Below are 19,097 nucleotides of genomic sequence, written 5' to 3'. Positions count from 1 at the left end.
GCGGTTCATCGCCTTTCACTCATCCGAGCCAGACACACAAACCAAAGACAGGTTATCTATTTCAGGCCAAGAACTGGGTAACCTACAATGGACCTCTGGCCGGAATTCTCCGACAATACGAATTTCTGGTGCTATGAGGCACTTAGCAGTTCATCCACTAAAAAAAAAAGCTTGAACGTGATAAAACTCGTTTATTCCTTGAAGGTTTCGTGAGCGCATTGTACATCATGATCTTCAAATACTAATGCCGAGCTCTGAGCTGCTTTATACACAGTCACACATCAAGCCTTCCAGTACAAAGGTAAAGCATGGTCGTGGGTGTTTCGAAAAAGGAGGAACACACTGCTATCATGTAGACATATTGTGGCTAGACTCTCTGGTAAATATTTCAGAGTGAAAAATGTGGACGAGTGATAATTATGAAAACTTATTGCCATAAATATGATTTTCAATATGAAGTCGACGGGGAGTGATGGCAAGTAAATATATTTTTTATAATACATAATTCTAGCTTTCGTAAATTGTATAAAGCTTGCAAGCTAAACGGTAAATTCATATTTCCGGTAACATATGTGCAGACAAAGCAAAAACTCAAACGTTATTCAAACTGATCAATTTATATGTAATTTCACCATTTCTAAAAGAAAAAGGTTAAATATTACAACCGATCAAGAGCAAAATAATAATTCATGGATTGACTTCATTCAGGGACGCTAGTACATTATGAGAGGTGTACACGTGTGTAATACACCACAATAAGCTACATAGTAGCTTCGACTAGGATAACCTACAAAAGTTTTACAAAATTATTTCCCAGTAGGATCCTTTTATTGTAGCGAGAGGGAGCAGTCTACAAAGGAGCCACCGGACCCCAGACAAGACACGCAGGCACATTGTACATCCCTCTCTTTAAAACAGTTAAAAAATTAAAAAACACCATGCGTAATATTACTTATATGTCTGATAATATACATAAACACTTAGTTCAAAGAATCTTTCTTCGTCAATGTTTCCAAACTGCTGATTTAAACAGGTTTTTTGAATTTATACATTGTATGTTATTTGGTAATGAATTCCATTCTTTAATTGCTGTATGATAGAAGGGTATGAACTGCAATTCCCATGGCTCTTGTTACACAAGTTAAATTCACCATGTCTAGTCTTGATTGATTGGTTATTTACTACCCTATGAAAATTTTCTGTAAGATGTGTGGGCCCTCTGTTGTTGAATATGTTAAAGACTTGATTCAGTTTCATTTGCTTAACCCTATTCTCTACATTTAACATGTTTACTTTCTCCCTCTGCTTGGCTAATGTGAGCTCTGGGGTCTATTCCTAGAATAAATATATTTTTTGTGACAAATTTGTACCTTTTTGATTTAACTTACTCCAGAATACAAAGAACATGCAGAATCAAAATGAGGTTAAATTAAAGCAGTACATAAGGTTTTCTTAATTTTCTGATAGAAGCCATTTGCTTGTCTGTATAAAAATTTTTATCTTGCATTTTTTGTATTATAAACTGACACTTTAACTCCCGAGGCACATTGGTACAAATAAACTCTTAGGTACTTCACTGACTTTACTCCTTTAATTACTTGACCATTACATGTTATTGCTGCATTATTTACCTTCTCTAGTTTTCTTTTAGATCCTACTATCATAACTTTGGTTTTCGTAGATTGACAGTTTATAATTAATCACCCAATTATTACGATTCAAGTTCTTTTCCTAATCTATTTGAGATAACAATAGCATCCTTTTGCGATTCAATTAAAATACTGTCATCAGCGTAAAGAAGTTGGCATGAGACAGTAATTTTCATGCCTTATACATACCATGAAAATAATAGTGGTCCTAAAATACTTCCCTGTGGAACTCCACATGATACTATGAGCCTCGGAACAATATTCATCAATTTTAACTACCTGATTCCTTCCAGTCAGATATGAGTAAAACCATTCCACAGACTTTATCCCTATTGCTTTTGATTTTTCACAAAATGTGATGATCAAATGTGTCAAATGCTTTTTTTAGGTTTTAAAGTACAAGTCCTGTATAATTTCGTTTGATATATGTTTTAAGTAAGTCTAAAAGGTAGACCAAACATGTATCTGTGGAGAACTTTCCCCTGAATCCTGACTGAAAATTGTATATAATACTATTTGATATTAGGTAATTCGCTTATTGATCATAAACAACCTTTTCCATTACATTTGATATACTGACTGGTCTGCAATTTCCTACTTGCCTATTATTCTTTTTGTACAGTGGTTTGATTAGCTTCCTTTAGTCCAGCTGGTACTTCACTTGTACTTATATTTTCCTCAAATGCATTTCCATAAACCCAGTGGCCCAATTGTACAAATGGAATAAATGCAGTTATTTCCCTCAAATAGGATATATCATTAAAAGAAATACCCCAAAAAAGTAGTTTACATTGTACTTGTACCTGCAGGGATCATTAAGGCCATCACCAACCGAAAAATCTTGAACAATTTTGGGTGTTTAGGTTCATTCTAAGATTACATACATTCTCACTATGAATATGGTCCATGTCTCTACTAGTGTATGCACCTAAATATTTGCCAAGACTGAGCCTTGCACAGGCTTGTCAATGACAGCCTATTATCAAGTGTGCCGTTACTGGCACAGGTTAGGTGTTTACTGTGTACCATTACTGACAAAGGGTGGTCCATGAGTATAACTCATCTCAAAGCCCCCCTTGCTTTTTGACACCTTTCATTAAACCATTCTTCCCACTTTACTTGATCTAGAGGTACACTTTCCCATTCTCTAACTGTAAATTTCATTATGGCTGTCACTACAATACTCTACATCCCAATTTAAGTTCTAAATTTTTCCAAAACTATATCTCTTCCTCAGGTCCTGTCTCATATCTACTCTTTTAACTTTCTCATTTACCACATAGTTAAACTTATGTATTACATGATCACTTTTTCCAAGAGGTGCATCATATCTGATATTTTCAATGTTTGCTCTAGTCTATGTGAAGACTAGATCTAGTCCCTCTCATTTAAGTTCAAATAATTTTATTGATATGCTGGTATAGTATATTTTCCTGTACACCAGGAATTAATTTCAATAATTCTGTCACTATGAGAATCAAAATCCCTCCAGTCTATCTTGTTAAGGAAATCACCCAGTGTCAGTACTTTACCTTCTGCTGCATAAAACATCCAGATTGTTTCATCGTTGTTGTCATTGTATATTTGCTCAGGATTGTTAGAATAATTTTGAATAAATGTGTAATTACCCATGTAGCGCTCCCGCTTTAACGATGACGCCTCGACTGGGTAGCATGGGACAGCCTGTTACCGCACCTGACCTAACAATCCCCAGGAGAATGTGTTTGGTGGCCCATCATACACATCTGCACCTGCAATATTAATCCCTGACATCTACACTTGATGCTGGCATCAGCAGATCAAAAGGTACCTCTGCAATTATAGTTGACCTGAAGCCTTCCATAAGAAGCGCTGGTCTTACAGACTTAACCCAAAGTCCACTAGCATGAAGGAAGGTCAGAAGCTTGCGACATTAGGCTTCATTTCTGATTCCCTTTAGGAATAGCTACCCGTCAGACCTGACCTCACTGCCTTTTAAATACTCAGGTATTGACGCAGCGAGTTGGGCAGTTGGCTCACCACTAGTAAACAAGTGTACCACTCTGGAACCTGAAGTCTTGGTGATGTAACTCCACACTCAAGCTGCCCTTGGGCTTCTTCGTCAGTAGATGTCCCAGTGTGACCCGTGGTGTTATATTCCTGGCAGGTTTCATTATGGTGCCTCATCCCTGACATCCACTCTTGGCAGGTCCTGCCATGACCTCACACCTACAGGAATCCCATGTCAACTTGTCCTCCACACACTTCTCCTATGTGGTTCTGCTTCATATAATGACTACCATCAACAACACATGACCCCTTTCCAGACTGTCTTGTATTACTTGACTTACCTCATTTTACCTCTTCACCATAATCCTGCACCTCCAGTAGTGCATTGCCCTTTGTTACCTCGCCCTGTGTATTCTATCGAATTAAATGTTGTTGTTGTTTAACATGTTTCAGTGCCCCTCTCACTTTTACTACTCCAATAAAACCAACCAAAGGTTTCTCACCCATAGGGCCACATCACTTGAACATTCTCTGTGATCAAACATCTTAAATTCATGTGTGGTATCTGCTTTCACCATGTCCTCAGTCACTTTGTTTCTTTCACCAACATTCCTATCTATAAAGTATTTCTTTAAATCTTTTTCAACAAGTTTCTTACTTAATTTCATGTTATGTCATTCCTACATTTCTCAAAGAATTGTTCACTGTTCACATCATCAATCTTCTAAAAAACTAAAGTTTATGATTAGGGAACCCCCCAATTTTCTAAGGTAGGTAAATTTACAGCCTATTGCATTTTCCTGTAAATTACCACTCTTAATTTTGGCACTACCTTTGTTGTCCTCCTCATGCCCTTCTCTATTAGTTCTTTGTTGTTTTTTGTGTGCGGTGACCAAACACCAGAAGCATATTCAAGTTTTAGCCTTATGTAAAAAACGAACAGCTTACTAAATATATCCTTAATCATAGACTTTATAGATAATCTGATGTTCGCAAGTAGTGTGTCTCCTTTACTATTCTCCTAAAATGGGATTCTGGCAACAGGTTAGGGACAGTGCCAACTCCAAGGTCTTTCTCATAAAACACAAAAAATGAAGCATATTTCGTAATAGATAATAGTCATACAGAAGCCTTCTTTCACTAGTCCCATCATCATTAATCTACATTTGCTGGTGTTGAATTTCATTAACTATGTACCAGACCGTGTTTGGAGTCCCTTGTAAGCTGATGCAATCTTACTCATCTTTCACTCCTGCAAAAACAGCTAACATCCCAGAAAGATTAAAGGTCCCAAAACAGAACTCTATGGCACTTCCCTAAGGACCACCCATCTAAGTAAGTTTGCGCATTCTGCCAATCCTCAGGTATTTCACAATGATCCATACATACACTGAATATCCTTGCCAACCAATCAACAACACAGCCATCCCCCTTTTTAATAAATTTCACTGCAATGCCATCCAAAACCGCTGCCTTGCCGGCTTTCATCTTCCACAAAGCTTTCACTACTACCTCCTCTCTGTTTACCAGACCATTCTCCCTGACCTTCTCACTTCACACACCACCCTGACCAAAACACCCTATATCTGCCACTCTATCATCAAATACATTCAACAAACCTTCAAAATACTAACTCTATCTCCCCACTTCATCACTTGTTATCACCTCCCCATTAGCCCCCTTCACTGATGTTCACATTTGCTCTCTTGTCTTATGCACGTTATTTACCTCCTTCCAAAACATCTTTTTATTCTCCCCAAAATTTAATGATACACTCTCACCCCAACTCTCCTTTGCCCTCTTTTTCACATCTTGCACCTTTTCCTTGACCTCCTGCTGCTTTCTTTTATACACTTCTCAGTCATTTGCACTACTTCCCTGCAAAAACACCCTATATCTGCCACTCTATCATCAAATACATTCAACAAGCCTTCAAAATACTCACTCTATCTCCCCATTTCATCACTTGTTATCACCTCCCCATTAGCCCCCTTCACTGATGTTCACATTTGCTCTCTTGTCTTATGCACGTTATTTATCTCCTTCCAAAACATCTTTTTATTCTCCCCAAAATTTAATGATACTCTCTCACCCCAACTCTCCTTTGCCCTCTTTTTCACATCTTGCACTTTTCTCTTGACCTCCTGCTGCCTTCTTTTATACACCTCTCAGTCATTTGTACTACTTCCCTGCACAAATTGTCCAAATGCCTCTCTCCCCTCTTTCACTAACAATCTTACTTCATCCCACCACTTACTACCCTTTCTAATCTGCCCACCTCCCACCTTTCTCATGCCACATGCATCTTTTGTGCAAGCCATGACTGCTTCCCTAAATACATCACATTTGTCTCCCACTCCCCTTACATCATTTGCTCCACCTTTTGCAATTCTGCACTCAATCTCTCCTGGTATTTACTCACACAAGTCTCCTTTCCAAGCTCACTTACTCTCACCACTTTCTTTTCCCCAACATTTTCTCTTCTTTTCCGAAAACTTCTACAAATCTTCAACTTCGCCTCCACAAGATAAGTGATCAGACATCCCTTCAGCTGCCCATACACATACATATCAGCATATACATATAGATATGTATGTACATATTCATATTTGCTTGCCTTTAATCCATTCCCAGCACCACCCCACAGGAAACATCACTCCCTGCCCGCCACAAAGGAAATAGCATCCCCATCCCCCCTCTCAGTGAGGTACTGCCAGGAAAATAAAAAAAAAAAAGGGCCACATTTGTTCACACTCAGTCACTAGATGTGATGTGTGATGCACCAAAACTTACAAGGCTGTTAGGTTCAGTAGGGTTGAGGGACAAGTAAATTGGGATGTAAGTTTGAATGGAGAAAAACTGGAGGATATGAAGTGTTTTAGATATCTGGGAGTGGACTTAACAACGAATGGAACCATGGAAGCAGAAGTGAGTCGCAGGGTGGGGGAGGGGGCGAAGGTTCTGAGAGCGTTGAAGAATGTATGGAAGGAGAGGTTGTTATCTTGGAGCAAAAATGGGCATGTTTGAAGGAATAGTAGTTCCAACAATGTTATATGGTTGGGCAGCATGGGTTGTACGGAGGAGGGTGGATGTGTTGCAAATGAAATGCTTGAGGACAAGTAATTTGCATAGATCAAAAACAGTAACAACCCATAATAGAACCCTGGGGTAATTCACTGGTGACCACCCATTTTGGAGAGGTCTCCTCTTAACCTTTTGCTTTGTTCCCTTCTGCCTTGATAATCTATCCATTAGAGGAGTTCCTCCCTTATTCTTGCTTTGTATTCCAACTTCTTAAAGAACCTTCCATATAGTAGTTTCAAATTCTTTCTAGCAGTCACGATATAAACATATACCCAGTCTTTCCTTTTATCTAAGACAAAGCTCACTTTCTCATAAAAATCTAAGAGGATCATTACATACGATCACCTTTCCCTAGAACTGTATTGCCTCTTACTTAGGTAATTTCTCTTCTGTAGTTATCCTTTTGCTTTCTAATTAACTTTTCCAGTACCTTACAGACCACACTCATTGAGGAGACTGGTCTTTAATTCAGATCCTCTTCCCAGTCTCCTTTCTTAAAGATGGGTATGACATTTACCCTTTTCCATTTCCTTAGTACATTGCCTTACTCCAGGGGCATCTTGAATATTATTTTGTGCTGTCTGTCTAGTGTTACTGCACACATCTTCAGTGCATATTTAATCAGGACCATGAGCCTTGTATGGGTGAAAACCTTTTATTAGTATTCTTTTCACATCTTTTCTAGATATCTCAAGGTTTCCTACAGCCTTCTCTCTATCCCATCTAACTAGTGATGGGGCTATAGTGTCTTCCACTGCAAAAATATTTTTGAACTCTTGTTATTCAGTCCCTTACATATCCTTTCATCATCCTTAATTGTTTTTCTCTCCGAATCCCTAAATTTCATTAGCTGCTCTTTAAATCAAACTCTACTTCTGACAAATTTATGGAAAAGTTTTGGATTTTCACTTGCCTTATATACAACATTCTTTTCAAAATTTCTGTTCCTTTCTTATTTTGCTATGCTCATTCCGTGCTCTCTTATACCTTGCACTAGCTGGCTGGCTTGAGTGTCACCCATATCTTTTCCATTGCATACCAAACTCCCTTGTTTTTTGTCATCTTTGATAAAGCCATTCTTCCTTCTTTCTTCTTGATCCTTCTGTATTTGAGGCTTGGGGTATACATGTTCCTGCTTTCACCACAATACCTGGTTCTTAGCTAATGAATTCCTTTGCCCAATCATTGTTAAGTTCTGTGTAGTTTCCACAAATATATCTCCTCAAATCCTGTCTCAACTCTGCTCTTTTAACTTCTTCATTTATACATGATCGCTTTATCCAAATGGTGTATCGTGTAAGATATTTTCAATATCCATAATAAACAGTATGAAGATAAGATCTAGTAATGAGGGTGAATTAGTCTCTCTTATCCTAGTATGTTCACTGACATGCTGGTAGGGAAATTTTCCTGTACATACTCAAGGAACTTGCATCTCTATGCTTCTCTTTTACCCTGAGAATCTGCATTCCACCTGTCTATCTAATAACTTAAATCTCCCAACATGCACTTCTCTGAGAAGTGAATGTTTTACTGCTTCATTTACCATCCTGATTGTTCTAATGTTGTTGTCACCGTCTATTTGTTCCTGATCGTTAAGATTCTTTTTTCTTTTCTATATCTCTGATGCCTGTTCCCCATGATTAGTGATCTCCAGTGCTGCTTCTTAGCCTTTAGTGCCTCACCCTTAACAGGCTACCGGCAGTGTTTGCAAAGGCTCCTAACTAACGTTCCTACTGACTACTAATGCTCCTCCTTTGTCTTCTCTTTCCCTCCTTATAATCATGTACCCCCGCTAAACAGAAAAGGTAAGATCTTATTTATTTAATAAGCTTTGTGAATACAACTCCAACATTGGATTTTTCCTTATACAGTCCTTAAATTCCAGCTTTTTACCATGTATTACTTATATGTCTTCATTTGTATGCAATACTTTCAGTCCACTATTACCATTCCTGACCTCCCTCCAGCACTGGCAGTAGTGGTCCTGTCCTTTTGCCTCATTTGGTACCTACCATCTTTATGCCTTCTGCCTACATTCTTTGCTTTTTTCCTCTCTCTTCCTGTGATTTATCGCACTTGATGAACTCTTCTGAATTCCACCATATTTTTGAGTTTCTCAGTCAGTTTTAGTACCTCCTAGCTAGATGATTCTAAATTAGATGTAAGCATAATTGATCATCCTTTATGTCTTCATTATAATCACCAATGCTTCTTTCCTTTATCACAGAGAGTGCATCTGATGCCACTACTGCCTCTATAAACCCTTTGAAAAGTACTCTTCTTGCTCCTCTCTAGTTGCTATATGTTAAGCTCCTGCAGTTTTGTTTCATCAACCTCTGTTCCTCTCGCTTTCTCTATAATCTCCCTTTTTGTTAAAGGCAATGATCCTTTATACTCTACAATCATTTGAAATTCTCATCTACCAGACAATATATTTGCTACTTGTTCTGTCTCTAGCAATACATAATATTCTATCTACAGTTTCATTCAGTGCCCTTGGCACCTTAGCTTCAGTGTTTCCAAGTTCCTGTCCTACTGCCAGTCAACATGCCCCCAAAAATGCAGACACACAAAAAGAAAGTACTCAATGTTTTGGGTGTGTGTAATTACCTGTTTATACTGTATGGGAGGGAGTTTTACACTCATGTGGCCCCCATCTCTTGAACATTCTCTAATCTCAAACATCTTCTTAAATCTATGTATGCTGTGAACATTAACTAAGTCCTCAGTCATTCTATTCCATTTATCCACCACTCTTATACTATTTTAAAAACTTAAAGGTTGTGATCAGGTCATCCCTCTTCAATGCGGGCAAATTTGTGTGTATGTACGTGTGCTTGTGTCTGCACTGAAAGGGTAGGCATGGCTCCAACAATTGAACATTAATCCTTGTCAAATTAATTTTTCCTACATAAAAACAAATAAAGAAAGGGTCACAGATCTATAAAAGCTGGCTATACTACAGGATAAGCCAAGTGGCATATCTGCAAACAACTCCAAGAAATGTGTAAGCTTTGAGTAACTGATAAGAGGCATGATGATGACTTGGCAATGTACAAGAATAACCCTGAGCAGTTTGGAAATTAGTGGGTGTAGGCTGTTAACTCATCTTGAAATACATAAGTGTATTTCCAAAAAATGCATCTCAAGCTTGAATTCAAGGACAAGTCACAAAGGAAAGAAAAAATACGATGTGTTCCCAATACTCCACTGCTTTTTTCATTTGGGAATTTAGCATAATATTTGTTTTCTAACTAAAGCATAAAAAAAGTTGAAACATAAGCTACAGCTTTACTCAATCTTGAAATATATTACTACTAGATCCAAAGTTTATCTATTTTCTGGTCCTTTACTTCAGCTATAGTGTGGGTGGTCCTTGTCTGGATGATTTCTTGCAGTTCGTTAACTGTCTTATGCCCATTAATTATCTGCAATAAAAGAATCTACATTATATAACTGTTTAATGTTATTCTTACCATAAAATTATAGTCATCAAGGTATAAGCAATGGAATCTACAATGCAACCCCATGTATTTGTCTGACTCATTCTTAACTTCTAAATGTGGTGTACACAGATATAGGACACCTCATTCATACATCTTATCCCTTAAGGCAGCAATTGAAATTCACAGGAATTCAAAAATGGGCATTTTTCAAGTACAAGAAACTAAAATCTATTCTCTTATGTAGTGAAAATAAATTTAAGAATGACAGAGAACAATTCATATAAAAAGTAATTTGAAATACTTAAAAACAGCAAACTTTTTTACATACTTAATTGCTGTTTCCTGTGTCAGTGAGGTAGTACCAGGAAATAGACAAAGAATATATATATATATATATATATATATATATATATATATATATATATATATATATATATATATATATTAGGTACAGTAGGGGTGAGGGTCACGTCAATTGGGAGGTGAGTTTGAATGGAGAAAAACTGGAGGAAGTGAAGTGTTTTAGATATCTGGGAGTGGATCTGTCAGCGGATGGAACCATGGAAGCGGAAGTGGATCATAGGATGGGGGAGGGGGCGAAAATTTTGGGAGCCTTGAAAAATGTGTGGAAGTCGAGAACATTATCTCGGAAAGCAAAAATGGGTATGTTTGAGGGAATAGTGGTTCCAACAATGTTGTATGGTTGCGAGGCGTGGGCTATGGATAGAGATGTGCGCAGGAGGATGGATGTGCTGGAAATGAGATGTTTGAGGACAATGTGTGGTGTGAGGTGGTTTGATCGAGTAAGTAACGTAAGGGTAAGAGAGATGTGTGGAAATAAAAAGAGCGTGGTTGAGAGAGCAGAAGAGGGTGTTTTGAAATGGTTTGGGCACATGGAGAGAATGAGTGAGGAGAGATTGACCAAGAGGATATATGTGTCGGAGGTGGAGGGAACGAGGAGAAGAGGGAGACCAAATTGGAGGTGGAAAGATGGAGTGAAAAAGATTTTGTGTGATCGGGGCCTGAACATGCAGGAGGGTGAAAGGAGGGCAAGAAATAGAGTGAATTGGAGTCATGTGGTATACAGGGGTTGACGTGCTGTCAGTGGATTGAAGCAAGGCATGTGAAGCGTCTGGGGTAAACCATGGAAAGCTGTGTAGGTATGTATATTTGCGTGTGTGGACGTGTGTATGTACATGTGTATGGGGGGGGGGGGGTTGGGCCATTTCTTTCGTCTGTTTCCTTGCGCTACCTCGCAAACGCGGGAGACAGCGACAAAGTATAAAAAAAAAAAAAAAAAAAAAAAATATATATATATATATATATATATATATGGGGATAGGGGATTAAGAATACTTCCCACGTATTCCTGCGTGTCGTAGAAGGCGACTAAAAGGGGAGGGAGCGGGGGGCTGGAAACCCTCCCCTCTCTTTTTTTTAATTTTCCAAAAGAAGGGACAGAGGGGGCCAGGTGAGGATATTCCAAAAAAAAGGCCCAGTCCTCTGTTCTTAACGCTACCTCGCTAACACGGGAAATGGCAAATAGTTTAAAAGAAAAAGAAAAGAAAGACATATATATATGATTCATGTGAGAAACTGCAGAAGCTGGTGACTGAGTTTGGTAAAGTGTGTGGAAGAAGAAAGTTAAGAGTAAATGTGAATAAGAGCAAGGTTATTAGGTACAGTAGGGTTGAGGGTCAAGTCAACTGGGAGGTGAGTTTGAATGGAGAAAAACTGGAGGAAGAAGTGTTTTAGATATCTGGGAGTGGATCTGGCAGCGGATGGAACCATGGAAGCGGAAGTGGATCATAGGGTGGGGGAAGGGGTGAAAATTCTGGGGGCCTTGAAGAATGTGTGGAAGTCGAGAACATTATCTCGGAAAGCAAAAATGGGTATGTTTGAAGGAATAGTGGTTCCAACAATGTTGTATGGTTGCGAGGCATGGGCTATGGATAGAGTTGTGCGCAGGAGGATGGATGTGCTGGAAATGAGATGTTTGAGGACAATGTGTGGTGTGAGGTGGTTTGATCGAGTGAGTAACGTAAGGGTAAGAGAGATGTGTGGAAATAAAAAGAGCGTGGTTGAGAGAGCAGAAGAGGGTGTTCTGAAGTGGTTTGGGCAAATGGAGAGAATGAGTGAGGAAAGATTGACCAAGAGGATATATGTGTCGGAGGTGGAGGGAACGAGGAGAAGAGGGAGACCAAATTGGAGGTGGAAAGATGGAGTGAAAAAGATTTTGTGTGATCGGGGCCTGAACATGCAGGAGGGTGAAAGGAGGGCAAGGAATAGAGTGAATTGGATCAATGTGGTATACCAGGGTTGACGTGCTGTCAGTGGATTGAATCAGGGCATGTGAAGCGTCTGGGGTAAACCATGGAAAGCTGTGTAGGTATGTATATTTGCGTGTGTGGACGTATGTATATACATGTGTATGGGGGTGGGTTGGGCCATTTCTTTCGTCTGTTTCCTTGTGCTACCTCGCAAACGCGGGAGACAGCGACAAAGTATAATAAAAAAAAAATAATATAATAATATATATATATATATATATATATATTTTTTTTGCTTTGTCGCTGTCTCCCGCATTTGAGAGGTAGCACAAGGAAACAGACGAAAGAAATGGCCCAACCCACCCCCATACACATGTATATACATACGTCCACACACGCAAATATACATACCTACACAGCTTTCCATGGTTTACCCCAGACGCTTCACATGCCCTGATTCAATCCACTGACAGCACGTCAACCCTGGTATACCACATTGATCCAATTCACTCTATTCCTTGCCCTCCTTTCACCCTCCTGCATGTTCAGGCCCCGATCACACAAAATCTTTTTCACTCCATCTTTCCACCTCCAATTTGGTCTCCCATTTCTCCTCGTTCCCTCCACCTCCGACACATATATCCTCTTGGTCAATCTTTCCTCACTCATTCTCTCCATGTGCCCAAACCATTTCAAAAAACCCTCTTCTGCTCTCTCAACCACGCTCTTTTTATTTCCACACATCTCTCTTACCCTTACGTTACTTACTCGATCAAACCACCTCACACCACACATTGTCCTCAAACATATCATTTCCAGCACATCCACCCTCCTGCGCACAACTCATTCCATAGCCCACGCCTCGCAACCATACAAAATTGTTGGAACCACTATACTTTCAAATATACCCATTTTTGCTTTCCGAGGTAATGTTCTCGACTTCCACACATTCTTCAAGGCTCCCAGGATTTTCGCCCCCTCCTCCAACCTATGATCCTCTTCTGCTTTCATGGTTCCATCTGCAGGCAGATCCACTCCCAGATATCTAAAACACTTTACTTCCTCCAGTTTTTCTCCATTCAAACTTACCTCCCAATTGACTTGACCCTCAACCCTACTGTACCTAATAACCTTGCTCTTATTCACATTTACTCTTAACTTTCTTCTTTCACACACTTTACCAAACTCAGTCACTAGCTTCTGCAGTTTCTCACATGAATCAGCCACCAGCGCTGTATCATCAGCGAACAACAACTGACTCACTTCCCAAGCTCTCTCATCCACAACAGACTTCATACTTGCCCTTCTTTCCAAAACTCTTGCATTCACCTCCCTAAAAACCCCATCCATAAACAAATTAAACAACCATGGAGACATCACACACCCCTGCCGCAAACCTACATTCACTGAGAACCAATCACTTTCCTCTCTTCCTACACGTACACATGCCTTACATCCTCGATAAAAACTTTTCACTGCTTCTAACAACTTGCCTCCCACACCATATATTCTTAATACCTTCCACAGAGCATCTCTATCAACTCTATCATATGCCTTCTCCAGATCCATAAATGCTACATACAAATCCATTTGCTTTTCTAAGTATTTCTCACATACATTCTTCAAAGCAAACACCTGATCCACACATCCTCTACCACTTCTGAAACCACACTGCTCTTCCCCAATCTGATGCTCTGTACATGCCTTCACCCTCTCAATCAATACCCTCCTATATAATTTACCAGGAATACTCAACAAACTTATACCTCTGAAATTTGAGCACTCACTCTTATCCCCTTTGCCTTTGTACAATGGCACTATGCACGCATTCCGCCAATCATCAGGCACCTCACCATGAGTCATACATACATTAAATAACCTTACCAACCAGTCAATAATACAGTCACCCCCTTTTTTAATAAATTCCACTGCAATACCATCCAAACCTGCTGCCTTGCTGGCTTTCATTTTCCGCAAAGCTTTTACTACCTCTTCTCTGTTTACCAAATCATTTTCCCTAACCCTCTCACTTTGCACACTACCTCGACCAAAACACCCTATATCTGCCACTCTATCATCAAACACATTCAACAAACCTTCAAAATACTCACTCCATCTCCTTCTCACATCACCACTACTTGTTATCACCTCCCCATTAGCCCCATTCACTGAAGTTTCCATTTGTTCCCTTGTCTTACACACTTTATTTACCTCCTTCCAAAACATCTTTTTATTCTCCCTAAAATTTAATGATACTCTCTCACCCCAACTCTCATTTGCCCTCTTTTTCACCTCTTGCACCTTTCTCTTGACCTCCTGTCTCTTTCTTTTATACATCTCCCACTCAATTGCATTTTTTCCCTGCAAAAATCGTCCAAATGCCTCTCTCTTCTCTTTCACTAATAATCTTACTTCTTCATCCCACCACTCACTACCCTTTCTAATCAACCCACCTCCCACTCTTCTCATGCCACAAGCATCTTTTGCGCAATCCATCACTGATTCCCTAAATACATCCCATTCCTCCCCCACTCCCCTTACTTCCATTATTCTCACCTTTTTCCATTCTGTACTCAGTCTCTCCTGGTACTTCCTCACACAAGTCTCCTTCCCAAGCTCACTTACTCCCACCACCCTCTTCACCCCAACATTCACTCTTCTTTTCTGAAAACCCATACAAATCTTCACCTCAGCCTCCACAAGATAATGATCAGACATCCCTCCAGTTGCACCTCTCAGCACATTAACATCCAAAAGTCTCTCTCGCGTGCCTGTCAATTAACACGTAATCCAATAATGCTCTCTGGCCATCTCTCCTACTTACATACGTATACATATGTATATCTCGCTTTTTAAACCAGGTATTCCCAATATATATATATATATATATATATATATATATATTATCCCTGGGGATAGGGGAGAAAGAATGCTTCCCACGTATTCCCTGCGTGTTGTAGAAGGCGACTAAAAGGGGAGGGAGCGGGGGGCTGAAAATCCTCCCCTCTCGTTTTTTTTTTTTTAATTTTCCAAAAGAAGGAACAGAGAATTGGGCCAGGTGAGGGTATTCCCTCAAGGCCCAGTCCTCTGTTCTTAACGCTACCTCGCTAATGCGGGAAATGGCGAATAGTTTGAAAGAAAAGAAAATATATATATATATATATATATATCTGGGAGTGGATCTGGCAGCGGATGGAGCCACGGACGCGGAAGTGGATCATAGGGTGGGGGAGGGGGCAAAAATTCTGGGAGCCTTGAAGAATGTGTGGAAGTCGAGAACATTATCTCGGAAAGCAAAAATGGGTATGTTTGAAGGAATAGTTGTTCCAACAATGTTGTATGGTTGCGAGGCGTGGGCTATGGATAGAGTTGTGCGCAGGAGGATGGATGTGCTGGAAATGAGATGTTTGAGGACAATGTGTGGTGTGAAGTGGTTTGATCGAGTAAGTAACGTAAGGGTAAGAGAGATGTGTGGAAATAAAAAGAGCGTGGTTGAGAGAGCAGAAGAGGGTGTTTTGAAATGGTTTGGGCACATGGAGAGAATGAGTGAGGAAAGATTGACCAAGAGGATATATGTGTCGGAGGTGGAGGGAATGAGGAGAAGTGGGAGACCAAATTGGAGGTGGTAAGATGGAGTGAAAAAGATTTTGTGTGATCGGGGCCTGAACATGCAGGAGGGTGAAAGGAGGGCAAGGAATAGAGTGAACTGGATCGATGTGGTATACCGGGGTTGACGTGCTGTCAGTGGATTGAATCAGGGCATGTGAAGCATCTGGGGTAAACCATGGAAAGCTGTGTAGGTATGTATATTTGCGTGTGTGGATGTGTATGTATATACATATGTATGGGGGTGGGTTGGGCCATTTCTTTCGTTTGTTTCCTTGCGCTACCTCGCAAATGCGGGAGACAGTGGCAAAAATATATATATATACATACATACAATATATATATATATATATATATATATATATATATATATATATATATATATATATATATATATATATATATTTTTTTTTTCTTTTCTTTTAAACCACTCGCCACTTCCCACGTTAGCGAGGTAGTGCCAAGAACAGAAGACTGGGCCCCTTTTGGAACATCCTCACCTGGCCCCCCCTGTTCCCTCTTTTGGAAAATTAAAAGAAAACGAGAGGGGAGGATTTCCAGCCCCCCCCGCTCCCTCCCCTTTTAGTCGCCTTCTACGACACGCAGGGAATACGTGGGAAGTATTCTTAATCCCCTATCCCCAGGGATATATATATATATATATATATATATACATACATATATATATATATATATATATATATATATATATATATATATATATATATATATATATATATATAGCGTTATTGGATTACGTGTTAATTGACAGGCGTGCGAAAGAGAGACTTTTGGATGTTAATGTGCTGAGAGGTGCAACTGGAGGGATGTCTGATCATTATCTTGTGGAGGCTAAGGTGAAGATTTGTATGGGTTTTCAGAAAAGAAGAGTGAATGTTGGGGTGAAGAGGGTGGTGAGAGTAAGTGAGCTTGGGAAGGAGACCTGTGTGAGGAAGTACCAGAAGAGACTGAGTACAGAATGGAAAAAGGTGAGAACAATGGAAGTAAGGGGAGTGGGGGAGGAATGGGATGTATTTAGGGAATCAGAGATGGATTGCGCAAAAGATGCTTGTGGCATGAGAAGAGTGGGAGGTGGGTTGATTAGAAAGGGTAGTGAGTGGTGGGATGAAGAAGTAAGAGTATTAGTGAAAGAGAAGAGAGAGGCATTTGGACGATTTTTGCAGGGAAAAAATGCAATTGAGTGGGAGATGTATAAAAGAAAGAGACAGGAGGTCAAGAGAAAAGTGCAAGAGGTGAAAAAAAGGGCAAATGAGAGTTGGGGTGAGAGAGTATCATTAAATTTTAGGGAGAATAAAAAGATGTTCTGGAAGGAGGTAAATAAAGTGCGTAAGACAAGGGAGCAAATGGGAACTTCAGTGAAGGGCGCAAATGGGGAGGTGAAAACAAGTAGTGGTGATGTGAGAAGGAGATGGAGTGAGTATTTTGAAGGTTTGTTGAATGTGTTTGATGATAGAGTGGCAGATATAGGGTGTTTTGGTCGAGGTGGTGTGCAAAGTGAGAGGGTTAGGGAAAATGATTTGGTAAACAGAGGAGAGGTAGTGAAAGCTTTGCGGAAGATGAAAGCCGGCAAGGCAGCAGGTTTGGATGGTACTGCAGTGGAATTTATTAAAAAAGGGGGTGACTGTATTGTTGACTGGTTGGTAAGGTTATTTAATGTATGTATGACTCATCGTGAGGTGCCTGAGGATTGGCGGAATGCGTGCATAGTGCCATTGTACAAAGGCAAAGGGGATAAGAGTGAGTGCTCAAATTACAGAGGTATAAGTTTGTTGAGTATTCCTGGTAAATTATATAGGAGGGTATTGATTGAGAGGGTGAAGGCATGTACAGAGCATCAGATTGGGGAAGAGCAGTGTGGTTTCAGAAGTGGTAGAGGATGTGTGGATCAGGTGTTTGCTTTGAAGAATGTATGTGAGAAATACTTAGAAAAGCAAATGGATTTGTATGTAGCATTTATGGATCTGGAGAAGGCATATGATAGAGTTGATAGAGATGCTCTGTGGAAGGTATTAAGAATATATGGTGTGGGAGGAAAGTTGTTAGAAGCAGTGAAAAGTTTTTATCGAGGATGTAAGGCATGTGTACGTGTAGGAAGAGAGGAAAGTGATTGGTTCTCAGTGAATGTAGGTTTGTGGCAGGGGTGTGTGATGTCTCCATGGTTGTTTAATTTGTTTATGGATGGGGTTGTTAGGGAGGTAAATGCAAGAGTTTTGGAAAGAGGGGCAAGTATGAAGTCTGTTGGGGATGAGAGAGCTTGGGAAGTGAGTCAGTTGTTGTTCGCTGATGATACAGCGCTGGTGGCTGATTCATGTGAGAAACTGCAGAAGCTGGTGACTGAGTTTGGTAAAGTGTGTGGAAGAAGAAAGTTAAGAGTAAATGTGAATAAGAGCAAGGTTATTAGGTACAGTAGGGTTGAGGGTCAAGTCAATTGGGAGGTGAGTTTGAATGGAGAAAAACTGGAGGAAGTGAAGTGTTTTAGATATCTGGGAGTGGATCTGGCAGCGGATGGAACCATGGAAGCGGAAGTGGATCATAGGGTGGGGGAGGGGGCGAAAATTCTGGGGGCCTTGAAGAATGTGTGGAAGTCGAGAACATTATCTCGGAAAGCAAAAATGGGTATGTTTGAAGGAATAGTGGTTCCAACAATGTTGTATGGTTGCGAGGCGTGGGCTATGGATAGAGTTGTGCGCAGGAGGATGGAGGTGCTGGAAATGAGATGTTTGAGGACAATGTGTGGTGTGAGGTGGTTTGATCGAGTGAGTAACGTAAGGGTAAGAGAGATGTGTGGAAATAAAAAGAGCGTGGTTGAGAGAGCAGAAGAGGGTGTTTTGAAGTGGTTTGGGCACATGGAGAGAATGAGTGAGGAAAGATTGACCAAGAGGATATATGTGTCGGAGGTGGAGGGAACGAGGAGAAGAGGGAGACCAAATTGGAGGTGGAAAGATGGAGTGAAAAAGATTTTGTGTGATCGGGGCCTGAACATGCAGGAGGGTGAAAGGAGGGCAAGGAATAGAGTGAATTGGAGCGAT

The 19,097-nt window shown here is 40.1% G+C and overlaps 1 protein-coding gene across 3 annotated transcripts in view; it reads right to left on the bottom strand.

Moving 5' to 3' along the window:
- Positions 1-9,919: 9,919 nt before the first annotated feature.
- Positions 9,920-19,097, bottom strand: part of LOC139762020 (thymidylate kinase) — a 114,039-nt gene continuing 104,861 nt past the window's right edge. For all 3 annotated transcript variants that reach the window (XM_071686802.1, XM_071686804.1, XM_071686811.1), the window contains exon 6: positions 9,920-10,153. In XM_071686802.1, the coding sequence (XP_071542903.1) occupies positions 10,043-10,153 (111 nt within the window). In that variant the 3' untranslated portion in view covers positions 9,920-10,042. The remainder of the gene's footprint in view (positions 10,154-19,097) is intronic.

This window comes from Panulirus ornatus, chromosome 3 (assembly GCF_036320965.1).
Source record: "Panulirus ornatus isolate Po-2019 chromosome 3, ASM3632096v1, whole genome shotgun sequence".
NCBI lineage: Eukaryota > Metazoa > Arthropoda > Malacostraca > Decapoda > Palinuridae > Panulirus > Panulirus ornatus.
This window is presented reverse-complemented; position numbering and strand designations above follow the sequence as displayed.